At 39.5% G+C, this 27,976-nt stretch overlaps 1 protein-coding gene across 1 annotated transcript in view; it reads left to right on the top strand.

Annotated features, from left to right (window-relative positions):
• Positions 1–27,976, top strand: part of EPHA5 (EPH receptor A5) — a 178,095-nt gene that overhangs the window by 70,378 nt on the left and 79,741 nt on the right. The window contains exons 2-3 of the mRNA XM_069978056.1: positions 18,330–18,485; positions 24,781–25,116. Coding sequence (XP_069834157.1) covers positions 18,330–18,485; positions 24,781–25,116 — 492 coding nt within the window. The remainder of the gene's footprint in view (positions 1–18,329; positions 18,486–24,780; positions 25,117–27,976) is intronic.

Raw genomic sequence — 27,976 nt, 5'->3', positions numbered from 1 at the left:
CTGTATGTCATGGCCACCTGGCACCAGATGACCCTGGGTGTACCAGTATGTCCTGACTGCATATACCGCTATGAAGCGAGCTCAGGAGCGGAGCACGCTTCATAGCAAGTTAGGGCCTCACCCTTCATGACAGGCTACAGCGATCGCTCTGCAGACTGTCATTGACCCCTTAAACACTGCAATCATGATATTCAGCTTTGTCCCTACAATGCCCCTAGCAACCAATCAGATTTCACCTTTCATTCCTCACAGACTCTTTGGAAAATGAAAGGTGGAATCTGATTTGTTGCTAGGGGCAGGGGCGTTGCTAGACTCTTAAAACATCCGGGGCACGGGCCCCCTGAGTTGACTTCTGCAGTGTCGTTACACACACACAAACTATATATATATATATATATATATATATATATATATATATATATATATATATATATATATAATGTGTGTGTGTAATTTTTTTTTTTTTTAAACAGATGATCACATAGGCTGGTATTTGAAATTGTGACTCACAGTTGACGTCTTCTCTGATCAGATTCGCTTTTCTCTTTCTTTTCCATTCAGCCCAAGCCATAACCCCCTTCTCTACAGAATCTGCCAGGAAAAACATTTTAGGCTCCTTGCTCCAGCACACACAGTAATTAGGTCTCCTCTGTGCCCTATATGCCATATCTGTGCTCACATAGTATAGGCCTTCTCTCTACCCCCACATAGTTGTAGCCCCCCCCCCTTCCCTCTGTGTCTGCATGAATTATAGGCCTCAACTGTGCCTCCAAATAGTATAGCCCCCCTGCTTAGCATCCTCCCTATGTAGAATAGCCCCCCATGCTGTGCAGCATCCCCATATAGAATAACCCCCCTGCTGAGAAGCATCCCCATATAGAATAACCCCCCCCCCCCCCGCTGTGCAGCATCCCCATATAGAATACCCCCGCTGTTCATTATTCCCGTATAGAATATCCCCTGCTCTGCCTCTCATATAGTAATAATGTCAACTGCTGTGCCCCTCATAAAGTAATAATACTAGTTACAATACTCACCCCTGTGCTGCAGCTTGAGGTGGAGGAGCGCTGCGGGGGAGAAGCTTGGCGGCGCTACAGCTGGCTGTGACGTCCCTGGAGAGCAGGAGAGAGGCGGGCCGGAGCGTGCAGCGTCCAATAAAGGGAGGGGTGACGTCACGAGGCATCCGGAAGTGGTGTCGGCCGATCCCGCTCCCGCGGCCCGCCAGCGCTGAAGTAACAGCAGCCTGAGGCCTCTGATAGTGATCTATCACAGACCCAGCTGCTGTTACTTCGGCGCTGGCGTGATCAAAAAGACTTTTGGGGCTAGGCTGAAATCATTCGGGGCTGGAGCACCGAATGATTAAGCCTAGCGACGCCACTGGCTAGGGGCGACTGAGCCAGTTTCACTTTACACCATGTTTAATAAATCTCCCCCTCTTTTGGTGATGACGGACATTATAAGTGATCATGATCATTACCAACGTCTGTTATTATTAAAAGATGGACATTTCCCCCGTAAAAAAGATGTCGTGGGAACATAGCCTACAGATGTAGTGGAGTTGACAAAACTAAATTATAAGACAAATGTATTCTCTGCAACATGTTGTATGTTGAGAGACTGGTTGGCTTTTGCATGTTAGCAGTATGATCTTATTCAGTATGGTTTCTGTCTGAGCATCTGATTTCCATTCCGCCACAGCTGCCAATTTTATATTATATTATTACATGCAATTTGCAATGCAACAGATGAGATCCCATTTACTGAAGCTGACCTAGTTCACATGAAAAGCAGATGATATTCCTGCTGCATAGAAGGAACATATATAATGTAATATTGAATTGTGTTGTATTATATACAGTAAAACCAACCAGTATAGTGTGTAATTTACAACTCAATATGAGAAGTAATTGTAGTCCTGTGCAAATGTCTTCAAACAAAATCAAGTGAAAAAAAATATTTTGGAATTAATTCTGTAGGACACACAGCCAATGTATATTTTATGTTCTTTCAAGCCGTAACAATTGTATTTTTCCATTGACATCGCCATAGCAAGAATACTTTTTGTGGAACAAGATGTTAATGGTAGAAACCTAAAACAATATTTATAGGTTGCTATGGAAAAAAAATAAGTTATTATTTTATTCTATGGCCCAGTAGGCTTACATTGATACTATTACAAATTTTTAGGCTCACACAGTATATTTGAAAACACAGGCTATGTTCACACACTGTTAAAATTTTGTGGATGGCCGCCTGCGGCCATTGTGGGAGATTTATCAAACATGGTGTAAAGTGAAACTGGCCCAGTTGCCCCTAGCAAACAATCAGAATCCACCTTTAGACCAAAGAGTCTATGACCAATGAAAAGTGGAATCTGATTGGTTGCTAGAGGCAACTGAGCTAGTTTCACTTTACACCATGTTTGATCAATCTTCCCCATTGTTTTCAAATAATGGCAATAATTTGCCATAAAATGGCAGGCATCCACCTTGTGAACAACAATCAAGTTGATTTCTGTACATAGCTTGAAAAACATCACAGATCCATTGAGCTTTATAACAAAGTTCGAGTTCGGATCAGACGAATCTGAACTTTTCTTAATCTTGTAAAACAATATACTTTTTATTCTTTTAGGGGATTAGGCAGTTGCATAGAATTTAGTTTTCTGTATGCTAGCCCTGCAAAGACGTAATCCCTGTGTATTGCTTTCTACTTGTTTTCTGCATATTTACTTATCACATTTTTTGTTTCAGTGGGGTTTTTTTTTTTTTGTTTTTTGTTTCCAACCACAGCATTGGAACGAAAACATCCTGTGATAAGTAAATATACACAAAACAAGCTGGCAGGGTACTCCACAGACCTTTAGGTGGACAATGGGGGAGCACAGTTCGTAACAAATATCTGTTGGTGATGTGCGGGTAAATCATCTCTAATTATCACCTTGGACACAGAGGCATAACTTGAAGCTTATGGGCCTCAGGGCAAAATCTGTCACAGGGCCCCTTCAACTATGATGCTTTATTATTAGTACTGGCCTCCTTATATGCAGAAGAAAGACTTCATGGGCTCCTGGGCCAGATGCATCCGCACTCTCTGCACCCCCTATAGCTAAACTTCTACCTGTGCACATACACATTTATTCTAGTATACTAGTGTATTGTATCATAGCTTTATGGAAAATGATTATGAGTGTCCAACTACACCTATAAAGTAGTGATACCAGCCAGAGAAAAGCATTCAGCTACACTATGTGCTATTAAATGTCTGAAATACTTTATTGGCAAAGGTTGCAGTTAAATGGAGCTTAGCATGGAGAAGAAATAACTTCAAATGGTATTTTTTTTATTTTATTTAGAAAAGAAGTATTTTTTGTGAACATTTCCCTGGCACTTTTGATGCTTTTTTCCCCTTCCAAACTATGATGTGGCCAGATGTTTGTTAAAAGCTTATAAAAAAATTATCTAAAATATTCTCCAAGCAATGATGCTTTATTTTAGGAGGCCTTCTTCAATTTTGAAATGTTTTTGGATTCATATCTTTTTTCTTTCTTTTAGCACAGCATGTTCTAGGTATGTTTTCTATTATGTTGTTTTTCAATAGGCTGGTTTATAGGAAAAAATGCTTGTCAAAGCGATGTTCTCACGACGCCTTTTTTTAGCCGTTGGAGTTCAAAAAACAGACGTTATTTCATTAACGGCCATTATTGTACAAATGACAGTCATCATTGTGAAACAACGGCCTAAAATGAATGTATAATATAACACTACCAAAAAAAGGGCCTAAAAAAGCTATAGAAAATTACAGGATTTTTATAGGCTAAAGAAAATGTGATAGAGACTTAGAATTGGACATAATTAAAATATATTTGACTTTAGTCCATAGAAACATAGAAGCTTGTCAGTAGAAGACAACTAGGTTCATCTAGTAGGTGTTATTGTACATTTACCAACCACATTTGCTGAAAGTTTGTTTCAAGCATCTACTACTCTTTCATATTTACTCACGTTGCTTCTGATCTTTCCCCCAATAACCTCTCATTGTGCCCTTTTGATCTTAAGTTCAGTTTTTTTTTCTAAAAACACTCCCCCCGAACCTTATTTAGCCTGTTAACATGTTTAACCCCTTAGCGACCCATGACGTATCTGATACATCATGGTGCCGCGGGGGGTGTTCAAACGGGGCTGATCCCAGCTCACATGTGCAGCCGGGCAGTGCCTCTATTAGCCGGTGCGGGTCCCGTTGCCGTGCCGGCTAATTAAGCCTCTAAGTGCAGCTGTCAAACTCTGACAGCTGCACTTAGATGCTTAGATTAACACATCGCTGGTGTCTAGTGGGACGGATCTCCCCCACGCGATGCGATCGCGGGGGGGACATCCATTCTTCTGGCTGGGCCGGCACTCAGCGCCGGAATGACACTGATCCCGGCTCGCCAATAGATTGCTATGGCCTGCAGCAGGCCATAGCAATCTATGACCGATCTGATCGATCTTTGCTGTGTATATGCACAGCATTGATCTCTATGAGAGATCAGTGCTGTGTATATACAAGTCCCCCAGGGGGACTTCTAGTTAAAGTAAAAATAAAAGTAAAAATGTTTTTTTATTAATAAAAAATCCCCTCTATTAAAAGTCCAAATCATCCCCCTTTTCCCATTTTATAATTATAAATAAATAAACATATTTAGTATCGCCCGAACTATTAATTAATCACATTCCTGATCTTGCACGGTAAACGGCGTAAAAAAATTCAAATCATCCAACGTGCAAAATTGCGCATTTTTGGTCGCATCAAATCCAGAAAAAATTTAATAAAAAGCGATCAAAAAGTCGCGTATGCGCAATCAAGGTACCGATAGAAAGAACACATCATGGCGCAAAAAATGACACCTCACACAGCCCCATAGACCGAAGGATAAAAGCGCTATAAGCCTGGGAATAAAGCGATTTTAAGGAACATATATTTGTTAACTATGGTTTGAATTTTTTACAAGCCATCAGATAATATAAAAGTTATACATGTTATATATCGTTTTAATCGTAACAACTTGTGGAACATGCATAACAAGTCAGTTTTACCATAGGGCGAACGGCGTAAATGCAAAACTCCCCGAAACCAAAACAAATTCCTTTTTTTTTTCAATTTGACAGTGCAAATAGTTTTTTTCCAGTTTCGCAGCATATGTTATGGAAAAATAATGCCTGTCATTGCAAAGTACAATTGGTTTCGCAAAAAATAAGGGCTCATGTGGGTCTCTAGGTAAAAAATTGCAAGCGCTATGGCCTTTTAAACATAAAGTGGAAAAAGCTAAAGTGCAAAAGCAAAAATTGGCTTTGACCTCTCTTCTTTCCTTCAAATCCTTAAGTCTTTCCTGATATGTTTTATGCCTGATACTCTCCACCCATCTTTGGACCCGTTCCTTATTTTTTTAATCAATACTCTTTTTTTAGGTGAGGTCTCCAGAACTGGATACAGTATTCCAGATTTGAGTAGTGTCACTAGAGGTCTATACAGCGGGAACACAATCTCCCTCTTCCTACTGGTTATACCTCCAGCTACTGTATACAGCCCAGCATACCATTACCTTTCCCCACCGCCTGGTTGCACTGGTGACATTTTAAGGCTATCAGGAATCACTACCCCTAAATCCTTCTCTTCTGAACTCTTTTCCAACACAGTACTGCCGATATGATACTCAGATAGAGGATTCAAGTGCGTTATTTAACATTTGGAAACATTGGAACCAATGTTCTGACATTTGACATGTAAAAAAGAGAAAAGTAAACATGCTGTGTGCATCATTCATGGGTACTGAGTAAAAAAGCAAGTTTTATGCATAAGACTATTAGCTGGTAAGGTATTCTGTACTAGCATAGATACCGTACAGTATTCTGCTTTATTTACTTCGACTATACAGAAGCTTGAAAAATATTCATACTAACTGTCAGTTTATACTGTATCTGTTACAATTTGCATTCAATGGATGTTGTAGGAAACATACATGATATATATGGATTTAAAAGTCAATTTGTATTTATCTAAAAGAGTTTATTTAAATCATAGCTCCATTTAAATGCTTTTGATATGTTCACACTCGGTTTAACAGTGCCCATTGCATAGCATATATATATATATATATATATATATATATATATATTGGTCCAAAGTAGGTGGACAGTATGTGTAATAGGGTTAGGGGAGATTTATCAAACACTGTGTACAGTGAAACTGGCTCAGTTGCCCCTAGCAACCAATCAGTTGCCCCTAGCAACCAATTCCACTTTTCATTTCTCACAGACTCTTTGGAAATTGAAAGGTGGAATCTGATTGATGTCTAAGGGCAATTGAGCCAGTTTCACTTTACGTCATGTTTGATAAATCTTCCTCTTTATAAAATTATTACACATACTGTCCACCTACTTTTTGACCACCCTGTATATATATTTACTGAATATTTTATATATAATGCAGTGAGAGCACAGAAAGACATGTATTAACCAGAAGGTTACCATGAGTTCACATGACCCAACTGTAGGAAAGGATTCTATGAAATTTCAAATAACCCCTTTAACCCCTTTAACACACTTGGATGAAATTGACCTTACTTGTTGCTCTGAAAACACTAGGAATTCTAAAACACTAAACCACTAGTGATAATAGAGGACAGGACAGTTGCACACATATACTGTGGCAAGTAAGTCTGAGTAAAGCTATATTCCTGGGAAAATGACGGCCAACTTTGTGGATGACCATCACTTTAGCGCAATAGACGGCCTTTAATAGCAATCATGAACATTATTTGTGGCCGTCATTAACAAAAGATACCTGTGTTCCCACAGCTTTTTTTGAGGCAGTAACATAGTCTTAGGCTATTTTCAAGAAAGGTACTTTTTTGCAAAACAGCAGTTTTCTAACATCAATCTTTTCCATTGTGTTGGATGCAAACAACGTCCATTTGTGTACACAATGAAGCGAACAACTTCCGTTGCTCTCCGGAGCTGCAAAAATAATGAACATGTCAATTTTTTCCGCACGACGTGTTCGCAAACAACAACCATTGTTTTTAGTTTGTTTTTTTTTGACCCGCCCTTTGCATTAAAGTCAATAAATTTTTATTACAGGACACACCCAAACGGGACAGCAGTCAATATTGAGACAAAATAATGTCTTAGGCTATGTTCACACATTGTATGACACCGGCTGTTCCATGAAGCGGCCAGGTCGCGGAACGGCTGGTTTCAGATAAGACCAGTACCGGCCGGATGATCTTTAGAGCCGCCGAGTTCTGAGGCGAGCACATCGGTGTGCATCAGAACTCCTCACTGCACACAATGGAGCATGTGGCCAGAGCCGCGCGCTTCATTGTGTGCACTGACAGGTTCTCTGCGGCCACTACTCAATGAATAGCGGCCGTAGAAAACTGACATGTCAGTTATTTGCGTCGCCGCTAGAGATCCTGGCTGGAACTTATACCAGTTGTATTCGCTCCGGCCGGAATTCCATAGATGCCAATGCAACATATATTTTTGTACTAATCAAGGCCGTTGTTGCAATCGGCAACAACGGACGTACTTTTATGAAAATATACGTTGTGTGAACATGTTAAATAACATCCGTTGTTCATACAGTGCATGGACACACATTAATACTGCTTTACAAAAGGAGGATGTGTTACTCGCTTTTTTTTTTTTCAAATTAATTAGATATTTATTCATCTGTTTCATACAACTGGCAGCATTAGACTTTAGGTAGAAAAGGAAAGGTTTAGGAACACAATGCAAAGAGCAATCTGCTCCCTTCAGCACAAAGAACGGTTTTCTGCTTCGGCTTATTGTGAAAAATTTACTGCATGTTTGCACAGCTCTATTCCAATGCGAATATGTTATAAATTCTTCACGGCAGAGCTGTATATATATGTGAAACATTAAAATTCTGCCATTCCCTAGTAAGAAATGTGTATTTTTCAATTGAAGGGTGATTTTTATGGGAAATGATTTGATCCACCTTTAGAATAATTCATAGAGAACTTGGAAAGCCGCTCCCTTTGTAAAGGGACGCTGTATGGTACGTACTGCAGAAGCAACAAGTATCAGAAATATACAGTAGCTGGAGTGTTTTGGGCTTCCTACATAGTCTATATTTAGGATTCCTGCTAGTGACGTCACTGATGACTATCTACAGTATTTGTATAGTGAGATAGCTCAGACCACCGTAGATAAGTCATTACCAGCAACTTCCAGGAACATTGATATTTTTCTATTACATTGTACATTAGCTGCTATTTTTACAAAGGGAAAGCCAGTTGTCAGTTTTGTAGTAGCTGCCAAACATATAATGTGAGCTGACATGTTGTTATGCACAGTACAGTAACAATTAGGGCTCATTGCACAGTACTGTATCATGGGTGCATATAACCTCTGTATAATTCTGGAAGGCCCTTCTGTACTTTTGTACATTTATGATTTCACTTACTATAGAAACATATGAAGATGTATAGACAGTGGTACAGTACCTTGGTTTAAGAGTAACTTGGTTTAGGAGCGTTTTGGTTTAAGAGCTCACAGTTTTTGAAAATTGTGATTTGGTTTAAGAGCATTGCTTTGGTTTGAGAGCTCCCTGTACTGGGTGGAAGGGCGAGTGGGGGAAGGGCAAGGTCTGCATAGCGGGGGTCTACAGCACTGTACTCTGACCCAGGAAGTCTCCCTCACCTTCCAAATCATAGCAGATCCACTGCAGGCTGGGGCTTGCCCCAGGGGACAGTACTGTGGAGGTAATCTCTTCATAGCTGTAACCCCTCTCTCCCCGGACAGAGAGCGCTGCATGTATGTGCACACATCTGCCCTGCTCATTCCTTCATGCTCCCTGCAGTCTCTGTCCGCCCTTGTGTTTCCCATCCTCTCCATTACTGTACAGTAACTTATAATATCACATATTCTGCTGTTTCTGAATGTTTGTTTCATTTGTTTTCCATATTATTCAGAACAATAAATCATTATTTTGGGGGTGTGGAACCAATTGTCTGCATTTCTATGATTTCTTATGGGAAAATTTGCTTTGGTTTAAGAGTGGATTTGGATTACAAGCGTGGTCTCAGAACAAATTATGCTCGTAATCCAAGGCACCACTGTAATGGATTCTGAATGGATCGAAGAGAAAATATTGTATTATGCTTCATTAAAGGGGTACCCCACTATTTTTTTCCCTTTCAAATCAACTGGTGTCAGAAAGTTATATAGATTTGTAATTTACTTCTATTTAAACATATCCAGTACTTATCATCTGATGTATGTCCTGCAGGAAGTGGTATATTCTTTCCAGTCTGACCAAGCGCTCTCTGCTGCCACCTCTGTCCATGGCAGGAAGTGTCCAGAGCAGTAGAGGTTTTCTATGGGGATTTGCTGCTGCCCTGGACAGTGCCTGACGTGGACAGAGGTGGCAGCAGAGAGCACTGTGTCAGACTGGAAACAATACACCACTTCCTGCAGGACATACAGCAGCTGATAAGTACTGGAAGTACTGGAGAACCCCTTTAAATCTTTGTGATATGGCTCTGTAGTGTATAACTCAATATTAGCTTTAATGCATAAGGCCTAAGTTGTCAATTGATAGGAAATTGTTTGAAAAGTGCATATTAATATGGCGGTGAGAGCCATTTATGATACAATGGCAGTAAAACTATATTATGTATTAATGTGTACCCCTGACAGAGGCAATGTGACATTCTAGGCATTGTTAGGAAACTGTTCTCTTTTTTGAAGGAGCAATATTGGACACTGTAATGAGAATATTGACCTTTGCTGCTTTCTTTTAAAGACTCTGGGTGAGGGAAATATGTAGGTGAGATTAAAGATTTAAACCCCTAAGGGGCAAAATTCTTTTTGTCAGCATTTCTTTAAATTAATCTGTGGATTACAACTGGATCATAGCTTTTTTTATGTCAATAAATCAGTATGAGAGTTTGATTTTGTGGGGAAAAATAGAATTTTATTGTTTTTTTTAGGGGGTACACATTAGTTACTGATTAACTTTTACTAAATCTGCCAATTTATATGGTTATTAGTTTGATGCCATTTTACTGTACAGCATAGATAGCATTCTACCTTAAGGACAGGGCTACACTGCAATATTTTGTATCAATATAAGAATTATTGTTGGATTTTGGTAAAACCAGACATGTATATATATATATATATATATATATATATATATATATTTTTTTTTTATTTTTTTTTTAATGGTTTACTCTTTAAATGGTTTTTCTGGGCAAAGCGTACTGAGGAGCTTTCCACAGGATATTTAAATTCTTTGTAAACAAATGGTAAGTATAGACAAAGTGCAAGTTTGAGATTTGAGATTTTTTAATAAAAGTAAATTACAAATCTATATAACTTGATGATTTGAACCAGTTGATTTGAAAAAAAAAAGATTTTCGCTGGGCAACCCCTTTAAAGTTGACTTCATTTTTTATAAAACATAGAAAGCAATAGTGACACCCAAAGGATACAAAAAGTTATGAGATGCAGGTTATGTCAATTGAAACTGTTTAACCCACATTATTTTCCCATGTCAACATCTATTCTGAAAATCCCTATTTTTTTATTGTATGTATTCCTCCTCTTTGCAGTCCTAAGGCTATGTTCACACAACGTCAAAAATGGAGTAAAAACATCCAATTTCGCTATTTGAAAAAACGTCAGTTTTTGCAGCAATTTAACTGACTTCATTGCAATTGCATTGAAGTCAATGGGAAGACAGACGTCCTATGCACACAATGTATTGGAAAACGGACGTTGGGAAGGGGATGCCAGGCTTCGAAAAACGTCTGTTATGTTAGACTCAAAATAAAGGACGTAATTTTAAATGGAGCTGAAAAAACCGTTGTGTGAACATAGCCGAATAATGTAAGAGAACTCTCTGACATAGGTTCATGGCGTTTCATTATGAAGCCTTGTAACTTGCATGGCCCATGTTCACACAGGGTGATGGGTCCTTCTGTAACGTGGGGTTCTAGTAATTATTCCTCATGAATTAGCTCTCTTTTGCTCTTAATTAGTCCAATTACAATTATACATACATCCAGTGCCGATCGGAAAGGCCATCTGGATTAAAATACAGATCTGAACTGGGAGATGAGCGAGGATCTTATCCTCATCACAAAGAGGGCTTTGTCTGGTCCAGAACAAAAGAAATCACAAGGTAGAGGTCTTAGCTGAAATCTGTCAAAGCTATCATACATATAAATTACAGCTGCAGGAAACGTACTGAATAGAGGGCATGTCTGGTTCACAATGTACATTGAGAGAGCTGTCAGCTATCTCCTACTCTCCACAGGTTTTTCTACAAAAGGCCTATGGGAAATAATAGTCACCCGGATGGCTGGAGGCTCTCGGCAGAAATTCACATTATTAACATTATAATTTGATAGAATACGGCGAGTGCATTTGAGAACGTAGCAATCTTAACCAGCTAACGTGTGCATGGGATGTTACTTTGTGATATGTAAAACGCGGAGGTCATTAAAGACGAGGCTGCTTGTTAGCAGCTGTATTGATATTCTTTATCTCGAGCTGAAGATGCACATTCTGCGCCCCATCAATATTCTTACCATGGTTCCTGCCCTCCAGTACTTTATTAAACTACCAGAATTGTCTCTGCAAGAAGTCTCTTTTGTGCGCTTGTTTCAACTCATAAAGCCACTGATTGCTTTCTTGCAGTAATCTTTAGCACCACTGCCTTCGTAATCCGGATTGAAGGTGAACTGTCAGTAAAGCACAGGACTGTTAAACATGTTTTGCATCTACCCCTCGGCTAGGAACACACAAAGCCAGGGAAATACATTGAACAGCCATCCTTAGTGAGACAAATCTTTTGTTCAAACAGGATTGTGGCGGCGTTATAGCAAATAAACAGCGGCTCTGGTGTAATGCTGTATGCAGCTCTGGTGTAATACTGTATGCAGAGTTTGTAAATTAGATCTAAACAAACTATTAAGTGATTGATAACATATGTATAGGAACACGTGGTCAGTGCCCAGTCTATATGTTCATAACATATACATGGATGTGTGCCAGTTTCTTCTCTTACAGGTTGGAGTACACATCTTTCCATTGTATCTAAGGGATCTATGAAGTATATTATTTAAAGCATATACAGATTTTTTGGTTACATTGACCTCTGACAGCCATAGCAAATTATTCTGCAAGAGAAATAGGTTCAAACATGGCTGAATTGTCACAGATCTTGGCGGCAATTTACTGTATAGTACATGTAAGGAAAGATTTAAATATGACAATCAACAATTAGTGGGGGGAACAAATCCACACAGAAACCAGCTCCACTAGAGATGAGTAAACTTTTCAAAAAATTTGGTTTGGCAGATCGGCGAACTTTGACGTAAAGTTTTGGGTTCATACAAACCGAACCTTAGATGAACTGCACTTAAACAGCTAAAGAATTGCAAGTATTTAGTTGTTTTAGTGTGGTTCAAAAAGTTTGCTCATCTATACCTGTCCACACTCCCTCAGTGTCCTCTGGCGTCCCCTGTAGCGACCAAAATCTTCCCAGTCAACCATTGACTGAGATGGTACAGCTCCATTGATTGACCGAGCAGGCTATCACTCTTGTCTTGAGAGTGACAGCCCACTCAGCTAATCACTGGTGCTGTCCAGTCTCAGTCAGTCAGTGATTGGCTAAGGGGCCTGTCACTCCCAAGACTAGAGACAATGGATTGGCTGCGGCACAAATCTTGGTTCCTGAAGATTCAGTTTTTATTTTCACCATCAATTTCACCCCTTTCAATGCATTGTGAGACATTTGATGTAAATTGGAAGCAAAATCTGCAAGCGGTACAAAGTTGCAGGAAGGTGGACTTCTGTCTGTTCTGTGCTAAATGGAGCACAAGGGACTATCTGTAGCAGTTCTGAAAATGATCAGATGGATTTTTATAAGTAGTTCTTATGGCTATAAAGTTGTGCAATAATTGTAATAGGCAACATAACAGGTGGATCTATGAAACAATACAGTCATATAATTTCATGTACAGACTTTTACCTCTCTGGTTTTAGACCTGCAGCATTGTGTGGTATTCATCCTATAGTGGATATTTTCATATAGATATACGGAAACAGTTATGAGTATATTTAAAAGGATCACTTTAATATTCACCATAAAAGACATTTCAAATAGTTTATTAAATATCCTTATCGCCCTAGGATGCAATCTCTAATGCAAAAATGTATTACCATATTAATATTGCTGTTTAAACTAGATTTAATACAGATTTCTCAAAATGGAAAAACATAGAAGAGGGTTGTACATTCCATATGTGTGAACTTCCTATTGTGTTGTGAGCTTCTCTGGTTTTCTTCTAAACCTCAAAAACATAAGGGTGTATGTTAGCAGTGGCGGTCTTTGGCACCAAGCACCCCAAGCGATCGCTTGGGGCCCCCAACATCCAGGGGGGCCCCCACGCCCTGCTCTTGTGCTCAAGACCGCTGGACAGGGCCGCTGCCCCGCTCGCTGCTACCATCTGAACTGTAACTTTGAGCACTCGTAATGAGCGCTCATAGTTACATGCAGCAGCACTGACAGGGCAGGAGATATTGGCTCCCTTCCTGTCAGTCACTCTTGTGGCCGCAGGAAGGGTTTTCCCTGCGGTCACAAGTGGCCGCTCTGTCCTTGTGGTGCCGGCGTTCCAGTGATATCAGTGGAGCATCGGCGCCAGGACAAGGGGAGTGCAGTCTCTTGTGATCGCAGGGAAAACCCTTCCTGCGGCCACAAGAGTGAAGAGAAGAGGAGACGCCCGGACCCAGGTGAGTATAAGTGTTTGTTTTATTGTGTTATATACTATATGGGAGGGGGAGCACACAGGGGTCTGTTTAACTGGGGGAGCGCACATCGGGGGTCTATATAAATGGAGGGGGAGCACACAGGGAGGCTATATAACAGGGGGAGCAAACAGGGGGGCTATAGACTACTGGGGCTTCACAGAGGGGTCTATATACTCCTGGGGGCAGCACACAGGGGGTCTATATACTACTTGGGGCAGCAGAATGGGGTCTATATACAACTTGGAGAGCACACAGGAGGTCTATATCCAAGTGGGGGAGCACACAGGGGGGCTATATACTACTGGGGGAGCACACAGGGGTCTATATACTACTGGTGGGGCACACAGGGGGTCTATATACTACTGGGGGAACATACAGGGGGTCTATATACTACTTGTGAGGCACACAGGTGGTCTATATATAACGGGGGAGCACACAGGGGTCTTTATACTACTGGGGCAGCACACAAGGCATCTATATAATACTGGCGGGGCACACAGGGGGTCTATATACTACTGGGGGAACCACACAGGGGGTTTATATACTACTGGAGGAGCACACAGGGGTCTATATCCAAGTGGGGGAGCACACAGGAGGTCTATATCCAAGTGTGGCAGCATACAGGGGGGGCTATATACTAGTGAGGGAGCACACAGGGGGTATATACAACTGGGGGCAGCACACAGTGGGTATATACGACTGGGGGCAGCACACAGGAGGTCTATATCCAAGTGGGGGAGCACACAGGGGGGCTAAATACCCCTGAGGGAGCACACAGGGGGCCTGTATACTAGTGGGGGAGCACACAGAGGGTCTATATACAACTGGGGCAGCACACAGGAGGTCTATATACTTCTGGGGGGAGCACACGGGGGGGCTATATATAACTGGGGGAAACACACAGGGGTCTATATACTACTGGGGGAAGCAAACAAGGGGTATATACTACTGGGGGCAGGACACAAGGGGTATATACTATTGGGGGCAGCACACAAGGAGTATATATTACTGGCAGTAGCGCACAAGGGGTATATACTACTGGGGGCAACACACAGCGGTCTATTGTTTTGGAACGCGTGTCGAGGGGGGGGGGGGGGCGACATAACTTCGCTTGGGGCCCCAGAAATGCCAAGACCGCCCCTGTATGTTAGTTGTCTTTCTATAAAATTGGCCTTAGTGAGATAGAAATATTAAAAATTGTCCTTCCCATTCTCGGCATGGTCTGATGTGAGTGATTACAATCTTTATAGAGAGATAAAGGAAATATGCAGATGTAATCAATAATGATTGGACTAATTATGCGAAAGCAAGTCAGTTGTAGAATACCAGTAATCTGGCACATTTGGGTAGGATTATCAGAGTAGCCGGACTACAGTACATATTCACTGTATGATCAACATAATTCCAAATTACATTGTCCAATTCACATTAAGAAGTTTCGGTGTAGTTAGGCTGAGACTTTTTTAGCCATAACTAGACAAAATTTGTAATTATTTAGAATCATGAATAATTCTGATAGTTCCCACCACTTAACCTTTTACCATAATTTTATAATTCCATGTCACCTGAACACTACATAAAAGTTCCCCAGCTTTTCACCCTTTGTGTATTTCAGTTGTTGTTAGCAGACTGACTAAAGCCCCTATTACATGGGGCGACGAAGAGTAGCAAAAGAGCGCTGTCAGCTGATGATGCTATTATACGCGTCAGCAGCAAGTGGGTGAGTGCAGAGGGGGCCGCAGGGAGATGCAGAGGGGGGGGGCCTTCCAGGGTTATCGTTAGATCGTCCGGGCAGCCAATAGAAGATAGCAGCGGTCTGCTGCCGCTGCTCCTATTCCACGTAGCGACGGCAGCAGATCGCTGCTATCTAACTTGTTTGTCTTTTAACATGTTGAGAGACAAACGACTGCAACGATCAGCTGACATCTTTCATGTCAGCTAATCGCTGTCTTCTGTTACACAAGATGATAATAGTTTGTAACGGACGATATCGGCCGAATACGGTCATTTTTTGTAATAGAGCCTTAAGGGTCCTATTAGACTAAGCGATTTTTCATTTTTGCCAATTAATAATAAACGATTGAAAATAAACAAACTGAAATCAGTCACCATAATACATAGAACGATAGTCATTATTACGATCGTTGTTGCGGTTGTCTAATGCTTGGTGATCTTTTTTTTTTTTTACACGTTTTTTTGAAGTATACTCCCACCAGCAACCAGCAAACGACCGGAAGATTTGTACATACACTGAAAGATTTGCAAATGGTTAACAGTCGCTTAATGATAATTCTATAGTCAGCTCAAAAGATGCAATCAATGACACATGAACGACTTCTCGTTAGTTTGATCGTTCACTGCATACACACATAAAGATTATTATTTAAATTTGTGCAATAAAATGATGTTCCGCACGATAATCATCCCTTGTAATAGAGCCCTAAAACATTATGAAGAGTGCTGCTGATGGGACTAATGGTAAACAGATTTACATTAAAATCCAAACTTTCCTTACATCCCTCAGCAGCACAACATGTAGGGATGTAGCAAGTAAATCCCTTATTGAGGTACCTCCTACATAGATTTCAGAATTGACTACAAGACGGAGTCTTCTGTAAATCAAGAGGTCACACACTTGCTCCACAGACACAGGAAGCAGCCAGCAATTCCTATGAACAAAGCTCTAAGCCTTCAGATCTACTATATATTGATCAGTGATAGATATGTATTCATTCTTATCCAATCTAAAAAGATAGGGGCACAGGTATTGCATCATGTCCTAGAGAACTCCACTGAGAATTATCTTCAGAAAAATTGACAAGTCGGAGATGAAGCTTAACAAAGACAACTAATATGTAATAAAGCTTTTTTGTAGACTATTACTCCCATCGAACCTTTTATTTTTTATATTACCTCGCTGGTAACCTGGGAGTACCAGCCATTCAGTGTCCATCCTCTACTTGCTGGCATATAGATCTGATCCCTGGATGCTGTTGGACTTTACTTTTTTTTTTTTTTTTTTTTTGCTATGTCTCTTTGACATGTCAAAGTTTTTCTCTAATGACAGGTACTCTTTAATTTTACCTAAACAAAAACTATTTATCCAATGCCTAGAACACTCTCCCATTGAGCTCAATGTTCCAGTCTACAGATTCCTCTTGTCGTCGTGGCTTCTGTAAAACATATAACTCCATAATCATGTGCAGAAATTAAGTAAAAAAAAAAAATTACAATCAGTGAACAATAACAGATGAGAAGAAAATAAATGTATTATCTGGTTTTAATTAGTAGTTGATACTTTACGTTTCCTTTAAGTTTAGTTACTACTACGATGCATATATAAAACTTTCTTGCGTAGCTCGACATTTTTGTTCAGAAAGTTGGTATTCGTGTCAAATTTGTGCTTAAGTGTATAGTCTCTTCTACAGTGCATATGTATATTGAGTTGACTAAAACTTTTCTGCATATCCCCACAATTTCTGAAAGTTGGTATTAATGTCAAATTCGTGCTTTAAAGCACTTAGTATGGAGTAGAAACGGAAAACAGTAATCTTTGGCAAATATTTTACTGCATGATTTATGTTGATGCCTGATAAATATTTGCCTAGCAGGGATCAGTTTGATATTTGAACATAGTTTTCTGAAAAAATTACTACAGGAAATGTGGGTGTTTGAGTCTTTCATTTAATTGAGTACAAATTCAAATAATTCATTATTGTTATCATGAAGCTTTTGACATGGTCCAATGGCAAAATTAAAAGTGGGGCTTTCACCCATGGCTGGTTTACACTGCTTAAAATGGAAGAGTGTGACCATGACTACTATTAAGCTCGATGCTCAATGCTCGATTAGGCATCAGGGTGCTCGATCAAGCTCGATGATGGACCATTCCCCTTGTGGTACTCAGGTACAGGTGGCCATACACCTTCAATAACAGACAGCTGAACAAATGTTTGGCAGTCAGTTATATTTCCGGCCTGCCACATTTTTTCATTCATATTTTTGTATATTTCATCCCTTGAATTATTTGTAAACAAAATGTACAAAAATTGGAATGAAACAAACTTTTTTTGCTTACACATCCCTTCAAGTGATGAAATATACAAAAATATGAATGAAAAAATGCAATAGGTTACTTGAAGGTGAACCAGGCACCTCCCCCTTCCCTCAAGTCTCCCACTGATATCAAGGGGGTTCATTACTTGAGTCGAGCACTCGAGTGTTAAAAAATGCTTAAATCGAATAACAAGCAGTCAAGGATTTTAGTGCTTGTTCAAAACATCATGCATTCTTAATTTTATTGTCAAGATGTCCATTGAGAGGGGAATCAAAACCCTCCACTGCCACAGATCCAGTTTGCAGGAACCACCTATATGGCACACATGTCATTGGTCATGTGCTTTTCTTTCCAAGTCAAAAAATAAAATAAAAAATACAGCAAGATCCAGTATAATCAAATATGCGTCATATGCGTAATATTTTATGTTATTTCTTGTTTTATAGCATGTCGTCCAGGATTTTTCAAGTCTTCCCCTCAGAGTCAGACATGTAGTAAGTGCCCACCTCACAGCTATGCCCATGAGGAAGCGTCGACGTCATGTGTCTGTGAAGAACGCTATTATAGGAGAGAATCTGACCCACATACGATGGCATGTACAAGTAAGCACTCCTCAAAGTACTCATTTATTATTCAAACTTATTGGCTTCCATGGAAACATATTGACTTGCACAATTTTAGACATCTATGAATGCAATATAACAACGATCATTATCTGAATGTGTTAAAAATGTGCTGGAAATATTAGAAAGACATGTTTGTTGTACTAATGGGGAGTAAAATTGGCATTGATAGTTGCATGTTTCACTCAATGGTCAACTCAATATCGTTTCTGGCTCTTTTTCAAACGTTTATGGACATCACAGCTGCACACTTTTGCCAATTCTGTAATAATGTATTGATTTTATTTCTTCATCTGTCACTTAGTTTAAGCTGAATTTATGGCTGTTTTGTCCACTTTGCTGTTAAATTAAAAGAGACTGCTTTCGGAACAACAACAACAACAACAAAATCTGTGGAAATGATAGGTTCTCCAAGGCTATGTGCACTTTGAAATCATGTTTTTAGTACTCATTTAAAGGGGGTAAAAATGAAGCAACAAATAAAATAGTATTGATAAAAACATCATATTTTTATACACACCTGTTGCAAACTAGTGTTTGATTGAGCATCAGGGTATTTGATCGAGCTCAATGCTTAACCAAGCACCTTGTGATACTTGAGGGTGCTGTTTAAATATTTTGCGCTAGTGTTCTGATGTCATGTGAATATTTAAACATTTTCGGAGCTCTCAGCATCGTCATTCATCATGATGCTGGGCACTCAAACTTTAAATACTAATTAAAATTTTTGTATATTTCATTTACACATGCCTTCAAGAGGCGAAATATATAAAAAAAAGTGTGCAGAAAAATACAATACTTAGATGCACGACACATTAGAACTCTGGTGGTATGGGGTTAGTTTGTTTACATATCCTTTCGAGGGACTAAATGTACAAAAATTACATTAAATAATAGGTGAACCAGGCACACTCCGCTCTGCCAGGCGGAGGCACCTGGTTACACACTCGAGTCTCCTGTTGGTTTTAGTGGAGTTCTTTGCTCAAGTCAAGCTCTCAAGCATTGGAAAAATGCTCAACTTGAGTAACAAACACCCTAGCATTTTAGTGCTCGCCTAACACTATTACCACTGCAGGCTACAAACAAGCTTACTGTACCTTGCAGTCTGATTATAGAAACATAGAAGGTTGTCGGAAGAAAAAGACCACTTGGTTCATCTAGTCTGCCCTTTTAGTATTTCCCTTCTTATTATCTTAGGATAGAGATATGTTTATCCCAGGCAGGTTTACATTCTGTTATTGTAGATTTACCAACCACATCTGCTGGAAGTTTGTTCCAAGCATCTACTACTCTTTCAGTGAAGTAATATTTTCTCACATTACTTCTGATCTTTCCCTTAACTAACCTCCTGCAACAATGTGTTACAGCAGAAAAATGTCCTCTTCAATTCCTTATATATTCCTATTCCTCAGTATGAACATACCCTTATATTTTGAACTCGAGACACAGTGTTCAGTAAGCTTGTAGTGGAGGTTGAATGTAACTAGCATGTAACATAAGAAAGGTATTAACCCCATGCTGCAAAATGACATTCCCAGGACGTCATGTAAAGCAGGTAGTTTCTGCAACATGTCGTTTCAGGAATGTCATGCTTTTCCTGCCTCCCCCCCCCACTGTCCCTAGGGGCGATCGGGTAGCAGGAGGAGGCTGTGTTACACAGCCTCCTCCAGCTGTCCCTGCCTGGAGGGAAGCCACGCTTTCACCCCCCCCACCACCACCACCAGGCAGTTAACCGCGGTCTGTGGGACCACAGCGTCTATGGGGAATCCAGAGGAAGATCTGCTCCCTCAGACCCACCCTTCACCCCCGTAGCCAAGCGAGTGATCGTGCAGCTTCGGGGGGCTACCATAGCAACCCAGACGCTGCTTAATGCGTCTGGGCTGCTATGGATTATAAGGATTAGACGCCTGCAGCTCATTCACTCTATAATACATTACAGCACTGATCATGTGCTGTAATGTAATTTAGAGGTATCTGCAAAAGTTTCAGTTAAACACACACACAAGTACATACATAAATAAATAAACAAATAAGTTAAATAAATAAATATAAATAAATAAATATACAAGTTCCCCACCCCACCCCTTTATAAATGATCCCCCTATAAATGAAATATATATATTTGGTATCGCCGCGTCCATAATGACCCCGTCTATTAACCTGTTACATTAATTATACCACCCGACAAACGCTGTAAAAAAAAAAAAAAAAAAAAACTAACCAAAATGACATTTTTTTTTGTTTATCCCGCCCCCTAAAAAATGTAGAAAAAAGCTATTATATAGTCGCATGTACCCAAAAGGTGTACCGCAAAAAACGTCAGCTTTTGCCGCAAAAAAAGCCCTCACATAACTCCAAAAAATAAAAATATTACTTCTCTTACAAAGACGCAAACAGTTTTTATAGTATAAATGCCATAAACTATAACAAAAGCTATATAAAATGGATATTACTGTAATCGTACCGACCTGAGGAATAACGATAACATGTCATATGTAATGTATATATAATGGCGTAAAAAAAAATGATAAAAACAGCTGCTAAATTGTATTTTTTTATTCGTACCACCTCATAAAAAATTAAATAAAAAATTATCAGGGTGTCACTTGTCCCCCAGAACCAATGGAAACGTCAACTTGTCTTACTCAAATATTTTGGCACTGCAAGGCCTTTGTGAAATGGTATACATAATGGCTAAAAAAAAACTGAAATAAAAAAAGGCCCCAAAATTCCCCAGGTCTCTGTCATGTCAGCAGCCTGCAAAGTTTCGAAGCCCTCTAACATCCTAACAAGTAAATTTTTGCGCATATTAGTTTTTTTTTACAAAAAAATACTGAATGTATCAACCACTAACATAAAGAGGAATATGTCACAAAAAACAGTCTCAGAATAACCGCGATAATTAAAAGCACCGCAGAGTTATCACTACATAAAGAGAGACAGATCAGATTTGAAAAATAGGCCCTGGGCATTAAGGCCAAAACAGGCTGCGGAGGCAAGGGGTTAAAAGGAATTATAAACAATTTAATAAAGAATTCTGGTCCTAAATACAATTGGAGAGTAAATGGATGTTACCACACAATCAGTGGTAAAACAGCTGGAATACACAGCCAGGATCTGACTGCTGGTATTAGAAATGAGTCTGATCCCTTAAATATAACCCTTTAAATCTTGTGATTTAAAGGGGGGATCCTCTGTTACCAGCTGTTACCCTATGAATGGGATCATTAATGTCAATGTTTGACATTGCAACCTGGGGCCTAAAAAAAGACCCCCTTACCTGCCATGGCTGTATGACTATTCTGATATGACAGTCTTCGGCCTTGAGGATACAGCTCTATTTTTTCATTCAAAAAAAGAATGTTTTCTGTGAGATTAGTGGTATTTTTCAATGATACCATAGCAAAAATATTAACATTAAAAATGTAATTTCAATAACAGGTTAACTTTATTCTTTGGGTCATAATAGTTACATAATGAGGTTGAAAAAAGTTATAAAATGCAATCTTCTGATTGTTTGTACAAGTGTATCGTTTCACCTATTGACCAACATTCGTTTGGGACTACTCCATCATATTTTTTTAGGGCTGCAGGTTCTTTGTCATATCTCACATAATACTTCAAGGTGCCCGCCCCCTTCTTTATTGCATGCCCGATGGCGGTCACATGACAGTAGTGGGTCTGGTTAGTGATCACATAGAACAGCAAAGCAGGTTCACAAAGGAGATGTAAATCACGTGTTCACCATCTCTAAGGGGAGGGGGAGAGGAAAGAACAACTCTGTTCGGAGCATTTTAGACTTCAAGAGCAGGTTTGTCAGTGCTAAAAGCAATGAAATGGTGTAATGCAGTAATAAATGTACAGTATAGTACACAAAGGGGTATTAGAAGGTTGATTGAGAAGGATTTTATATTTTTCCTGGACAGAATATGCCTTAAGACCAAGTTCACACAATGTAAATTTTCAATAAATAATTACCGTTGCAACACTGGCCATTATTTATTAAAAATTAAAATAATATTGTATCCTATGAAATCCTGGCTGGAGCGTATACACTCTGTATGCACTCCGGCCGGGATTCCATGGGGCAGCATAGAAAACTGACATGTCAGTTTTGTGCAGTCGCTATTCATTGAATAGAAGTGGCACAAAACTGACAGTGCAGACCATGTAAAGTGCGGCTCCAGCCACACTTTACATTGTCTGCAATGGTGATTTGGAGGGAACAACCGAATACGCCCACATTCCAAATCAAAAGAAGTGATGTTCACTCGGCTGACACTGCTGTACTGGCCGGCGTGAACTTAACTGACAGCAGCCATTCAGTGACACGCCGTTAATACAGTCCGCTGTATGCACACATCGTTGTTTTAATGCCCGTTTTTAAGAACGTCCTCAATGCAGCCCAGTAGCCGGCAGTTTTACAGCGTCCATTACATAGCAATGGTCACTGTTAAACGTAGTGTGAACATAGCCAATAGATGATAACCCCTTTAAGCATAATGATCTTCCTAGGAATAAAAGATTAGCTAGATTTAGGACCTAAATTAGCAAGGAAAGAGTGGAATATAGAGTCTGGATAGCAGAAATAGTTAATGTTTCTACACCATACCTGATGACTAAACCAACAGTGAGCTATGATGGCACCTTGAATATCTTGAAGCTAATTAGTACTAAACTGTAGTCTGTGATTCCTCTTTTAATTTAACTATAAAGAACTTTATTGCCCAATACACATTTATTACCCTCATTCATTAGTCTTAATTTCTTCTCAGCAAGGCAATTCTTACACAAATACACTAAAGGATAATAAGAAACCAAAACATTTGCTTCATGAAAGTACAAGTATAACTGTAATAAATACCTATTAAAGCAAAATTTGTATTTTTTTCCCCACTTTATATAGCTTAAAGGGAAATCAACTTAAAATTCATATTCTATAAATACATCTGAAAATCCAGTTAGCTGACCGTAGTATGCTCAGATTCAGCTATTCAGATTAATACTGTGGAATACACACTAGGGAATACATGCAGAGACCTCAAACGGATTCAGTCGCAAGGCCTCTGTTTGAAGTTCCACCTGTCCCATAGACTCAATGATATTCTCCAGCAAATTTATCTGTCCGCCTAAAGAATTTATAGCTTTGGATATCACAAAAACAAACATGAGAGTGACGGTAAGAAGAGTTCAGCAGCTACCGGGAACTATCAACAGTTTTATATGCACAAATCTGCTGATAGTTTTACTTTAAAAGGATAACCAGACTGCTGGCCAGACTGTTTTGTTGTTTGGGGGGGAGGGTTATACTTACTGCTCTGGTCATTTATTTATCTTTACTATCACTGCCCAACCAATTATGGCTGAGGTGGGACACCACTGCAGTTGCTGATTGGCTGAGTGGATAGTGAAGACAGATGGCAAACCGAAGGGAGCGGTAAGTATAATCCCTACCTTTGCAGTTTAAAGTGTACTTGTCATAATTGGCCCTTCTGGATCAGCGGCGATATCCTCTGCTACTCCGGAATGTTAGGTCTCCATGGATTAGGAGATGCAATCATATGATGATGCATAATGCTGCTAATGTGACAGGTGCTCTTTTAAGGCTGTGGAGATGTATTATGAAGCCTTTCAATAAGTGTTTTGTTAATAAGCACCTGCGTAGCATGCAGTACTTACTTGAATATCGAGTGTTTTCGAGTAGCCCGATTCTAAGTAAGTAAAAAACATGTTAGAACATGCTCGCTCATCTCATTGGGGGAAAAAAAGCTCGGGCAGGAGGTGGGGGAACATAACAAAGAACCTATACTTACCGGCCCTGGTAATTACCATGTTCCACTCCTGGACCCCTGCCAAGATTCTCCATCACTACTTCAGTGTCATAACCCGTCTGATGGATGCCCCGCTGAGCCAGTGATTGGGGTAAGACACTGCTAAAGTGACTAACAGGCTGATTGAGCTATTTCCCCCCTTTCTGGAAGCTTGGTGATGTGGTACTACGCGGGCACGGGGTCGGTAAGTATACTTTCCTTATTATGTTTTTCTTACCCCCTGCCAGCACTCTAGTTTTAGATTTATGATTTCAGAATTGTAGTATTATTACTTACTATTGCACATGTGATATAACATTGCTACTATTCTACATCAGGAATTGCTATAGATCTTCTCTCTGTTAGATACTCTCATATCTTGACATGTTGAAGTCTTATAATATAATTTTACATTTTATTTCTGTTTCATTGTTGAGAATAAGTATTTCTTCTTCTATTCTAAGGACCGCCATCAGCCCCACGCAATGCAATTTCCAACATCAATGAAACTAGTGTCTTCCTAGAATGGATGTTTCCAGCAGACACTGGGGGAAGAAAAGATGTCTACTATAATATAGTATGCAAGAAATGTAACTCCATTGCTGGAATGTGTGAGGAGTGTGGAATTCATGTCCGTTATATACCTCAGCAAAGCGGCCTCAGAAACACGTCTGTGATGGTAATAGATCTTCAGGCCCATACAAATTATACCTTCGAGATTGTGGCTGAAAATGGTGTTTCTGAGCTGAGCATTGGATCTAGGCAGTATGTCGAAGTGAATGTCACTACCAACCAGGCTGGTGAGTTGGATTTTAAACATAGTACATGAAAATTACTGTATTTTTTTTTTTTTTTTTTTGCTAAATATTGTGAAATGATATACATTATAACAAAACTAACAGTTGTAGAGTTGTATGGAGCAGTGGTGAATGCTTGTCTACAGCTTTATAAAAAAAAAAAACATTTCCTCAAGAGTACCAAAAACTAAAACTAAAAGTAATGGCATATCCAACCTCAGGGACTCTCACCAATGCTGAGATATTATGGTGGTGGCAGTTCCCTGCTAAACCATTGGATAAGATCCTCGTTTACAGGTCAAAAAATTACCATTTATGATGGAAATTGTAGTTCTTTTGCAGCTGGAGAGTGACAGGTCAGATACCACAGTAACAAGCAGGGTCACGCTGGTTCAGCAGAGTACTTAGTATCTTCCAATGGGGCCCATGCTTAAAATCATTGGCTGTTTTTGCCCTCTTGTGTAAAGATTACAGCCACATGTTCTATATAGACGATGGAACAAAACAACTTCTATGGTGCGATCAAGTTACCCCAGTCTGACACTAGTAACATTAATAACTATATTTAGACCATGTGCTTAATTATTTTCCATGGGAGCACAGACTTTTCTTTTTATACCTCTATGGTGTTTCACCTTCACAACTACCTTAAAATATACAATGGTGTGTGGAGAAGCTTTCACTACTCCTAGCACTTAGTCAGTGATTACAGCTGGACGTAAAGTGGACTAATGTAGTTCGAGGCCGGGGGTGCTCCTTATATAGTATAGAACATCAAAATGCAATTTCATGTAGAGAAAGAAGAAGCCAAGGGCACTCACCCGTCGGTAGTGAAGATAAAGGAATCTTCACTACCGACGGGTGAGTGCCCTTGGCTTCTTCTTTCTCTACATGAAATTACCTTAAAATATAGACATTTAATTAAAGTCCCCTTTACATGGGTAAATGATTGGCTGAATGAGCATTCATAGGAATGCCGCTTCCGGATAACTACCTTGCATAAAAGGGCCAGCGATCAGCTGACAAAGGAGAAAACACCCATTTGTTTGCTCATCAGATCAGATTTTATGAAGTACAAAAAAAATTAAATGGAGATGTGGGCAACACAAATGATTCAGAAGCTGATCTTGTTGGCTGGTGCTTGTTATTAGCAGCTGCTTGACCCATGTAAATTGGCCCTAAGTTTGTAACAAAAGGCCCTGTTACATCAAACGATTCTCGGTCCTATTTGGCTGATTATCGTCCGTGTAATAGGAGACCGTTGCTATCTTCTACAGGCCACCCGGGCGATCTAAATATGGTCGGCGCTTGCTTGCCCCTAACAACATGAAATCACTATCTGTGGTATCACATAGGGACTTACAGGACTGTGTTTTTATAGTATGTGTGTCATAGTGCCTTAACAATGATGCAACATTGTTAACTCACATCCATATACCAAAGAATAGCACAGTACCAAAAACAAATCTGTTGAGAACTGCTTGTTCAACAGAACAGGAAATTGAGACAGAACTTGATGGAAAGTTGTTAGAGAGGAATCAACATTTTTAACCATGACAAAACCTAAAAAACGGATATTTTAAAAGCAAAGCCAGAAGCCATAAAGGGGTACTACAGAGAAAAATATGTCTTTAAATCATCTGGTGTCAAGCAGTAGTTATCAGCTGCTGTATGCCCTGCAGGAAGTGGTGTATTCTTTCCAGTCTGACACGGTGCTCTCTGCTGCCACCTCTGTCCATGTCAGGAACTATCCAAAGCAGGAGAGGTTTTCTATGGGGATTTGCTACTGCTCTGGACAGTTCCTGACATGGACAGAGGTGGCAGCAGAGAGCACTGTGTCAGACTGGAAAGAATACGCCACTTCATGTAGGACACACAGCAGATGATAACTACTTGAAGACTGGACATTTTGAAGTAGAACTAATTTCAAATCTATATAACTTTCTGACTCCTGTTGATTTGAAAAATAAATAAATTTATATATATATATATATATATATACTGTATATATATATATATATATTTTTTTTTTTTCTGGAGTACCCCTTTAATTCTGCTCTGCTAGACTTGTCTTACACAAATATGTATGGTTTCTGTACTTTTATTGGTATTAATAAATTACATAGTTCTTGGACATCAGTTTTGATTTTATGTTCCTTAGAATTTAGAAAAAAAATCGAGCTGAGCCAAGTTCTGGTTTGTTTTTGTGTTGCTACAAGACATTCTGAATGAGAATACAACTCTGAAGTTCATTGCCAGCACGATCCTTTGCCAGCTTTCCTGTTTTTGATATCAAAGTTTTTGGCTTAGGGATAGGTGTTTGGATTGGTTTTGTTCTCAAGTACGTTTTCCCATAATACAGTTACTCGTTTTTTGTGCTTAAATTTCTTAGAATTTGCTTTCGCTAGACCATAAGCTGCATAAGAATTGACTATAAGATGTTCTTGTTTTCTGGCCACAGGATACTTCTGACTTATTTAGCTTTATTTACAAAAGAAACCGAATTCTGAAGCAATAACAACTATATTTACTGTCTTACTGTCTTATTAACTTTCATATCAACCTTTTTCTCTTTCTTTCATAGTTCATACTAAATGTTTGTAAACAATTTTGTACTGTTTTACATGTGATTTTCTTTACTTTTACATTTTAATGTAATTTATATAATCCCATTCCCTTAAATGAACACTACGCTAGACCAATATGCTCTTTTAAGCCTATTGTTAGCCCTGAGGAGCAGTAGGAGAAGGAGTAGGAGGAGGAGTAGGAGGAGGTAGAACACCACAGAAAAAAAATCCTTGCTATGAACTAATACTTCTGTGGTCCTACTGAATCTGCCTCTACAACCTCTGCTACCTACTAC

The sequence above is a fragment of the Dendropsophus ebraccatus genome, chromosome 7 (genome assembly GCF_027789765.1).
Source record: "Dendropsophus ebraccatus isolate aDenEbr1 chromosome 7, aDenEbr1.pat, whole genome shotgun sequence".
NCBI lineage: Eukaryota > Metazoa > Chordata > Amphibia > Anura > Hylidae > Dendropsophus > Dendropsophus ebraccatus.
Note: the sequence above shows the minus strand (reverse complement) of the source record. Positions and strands in the feature narration are given on the sequence as shown.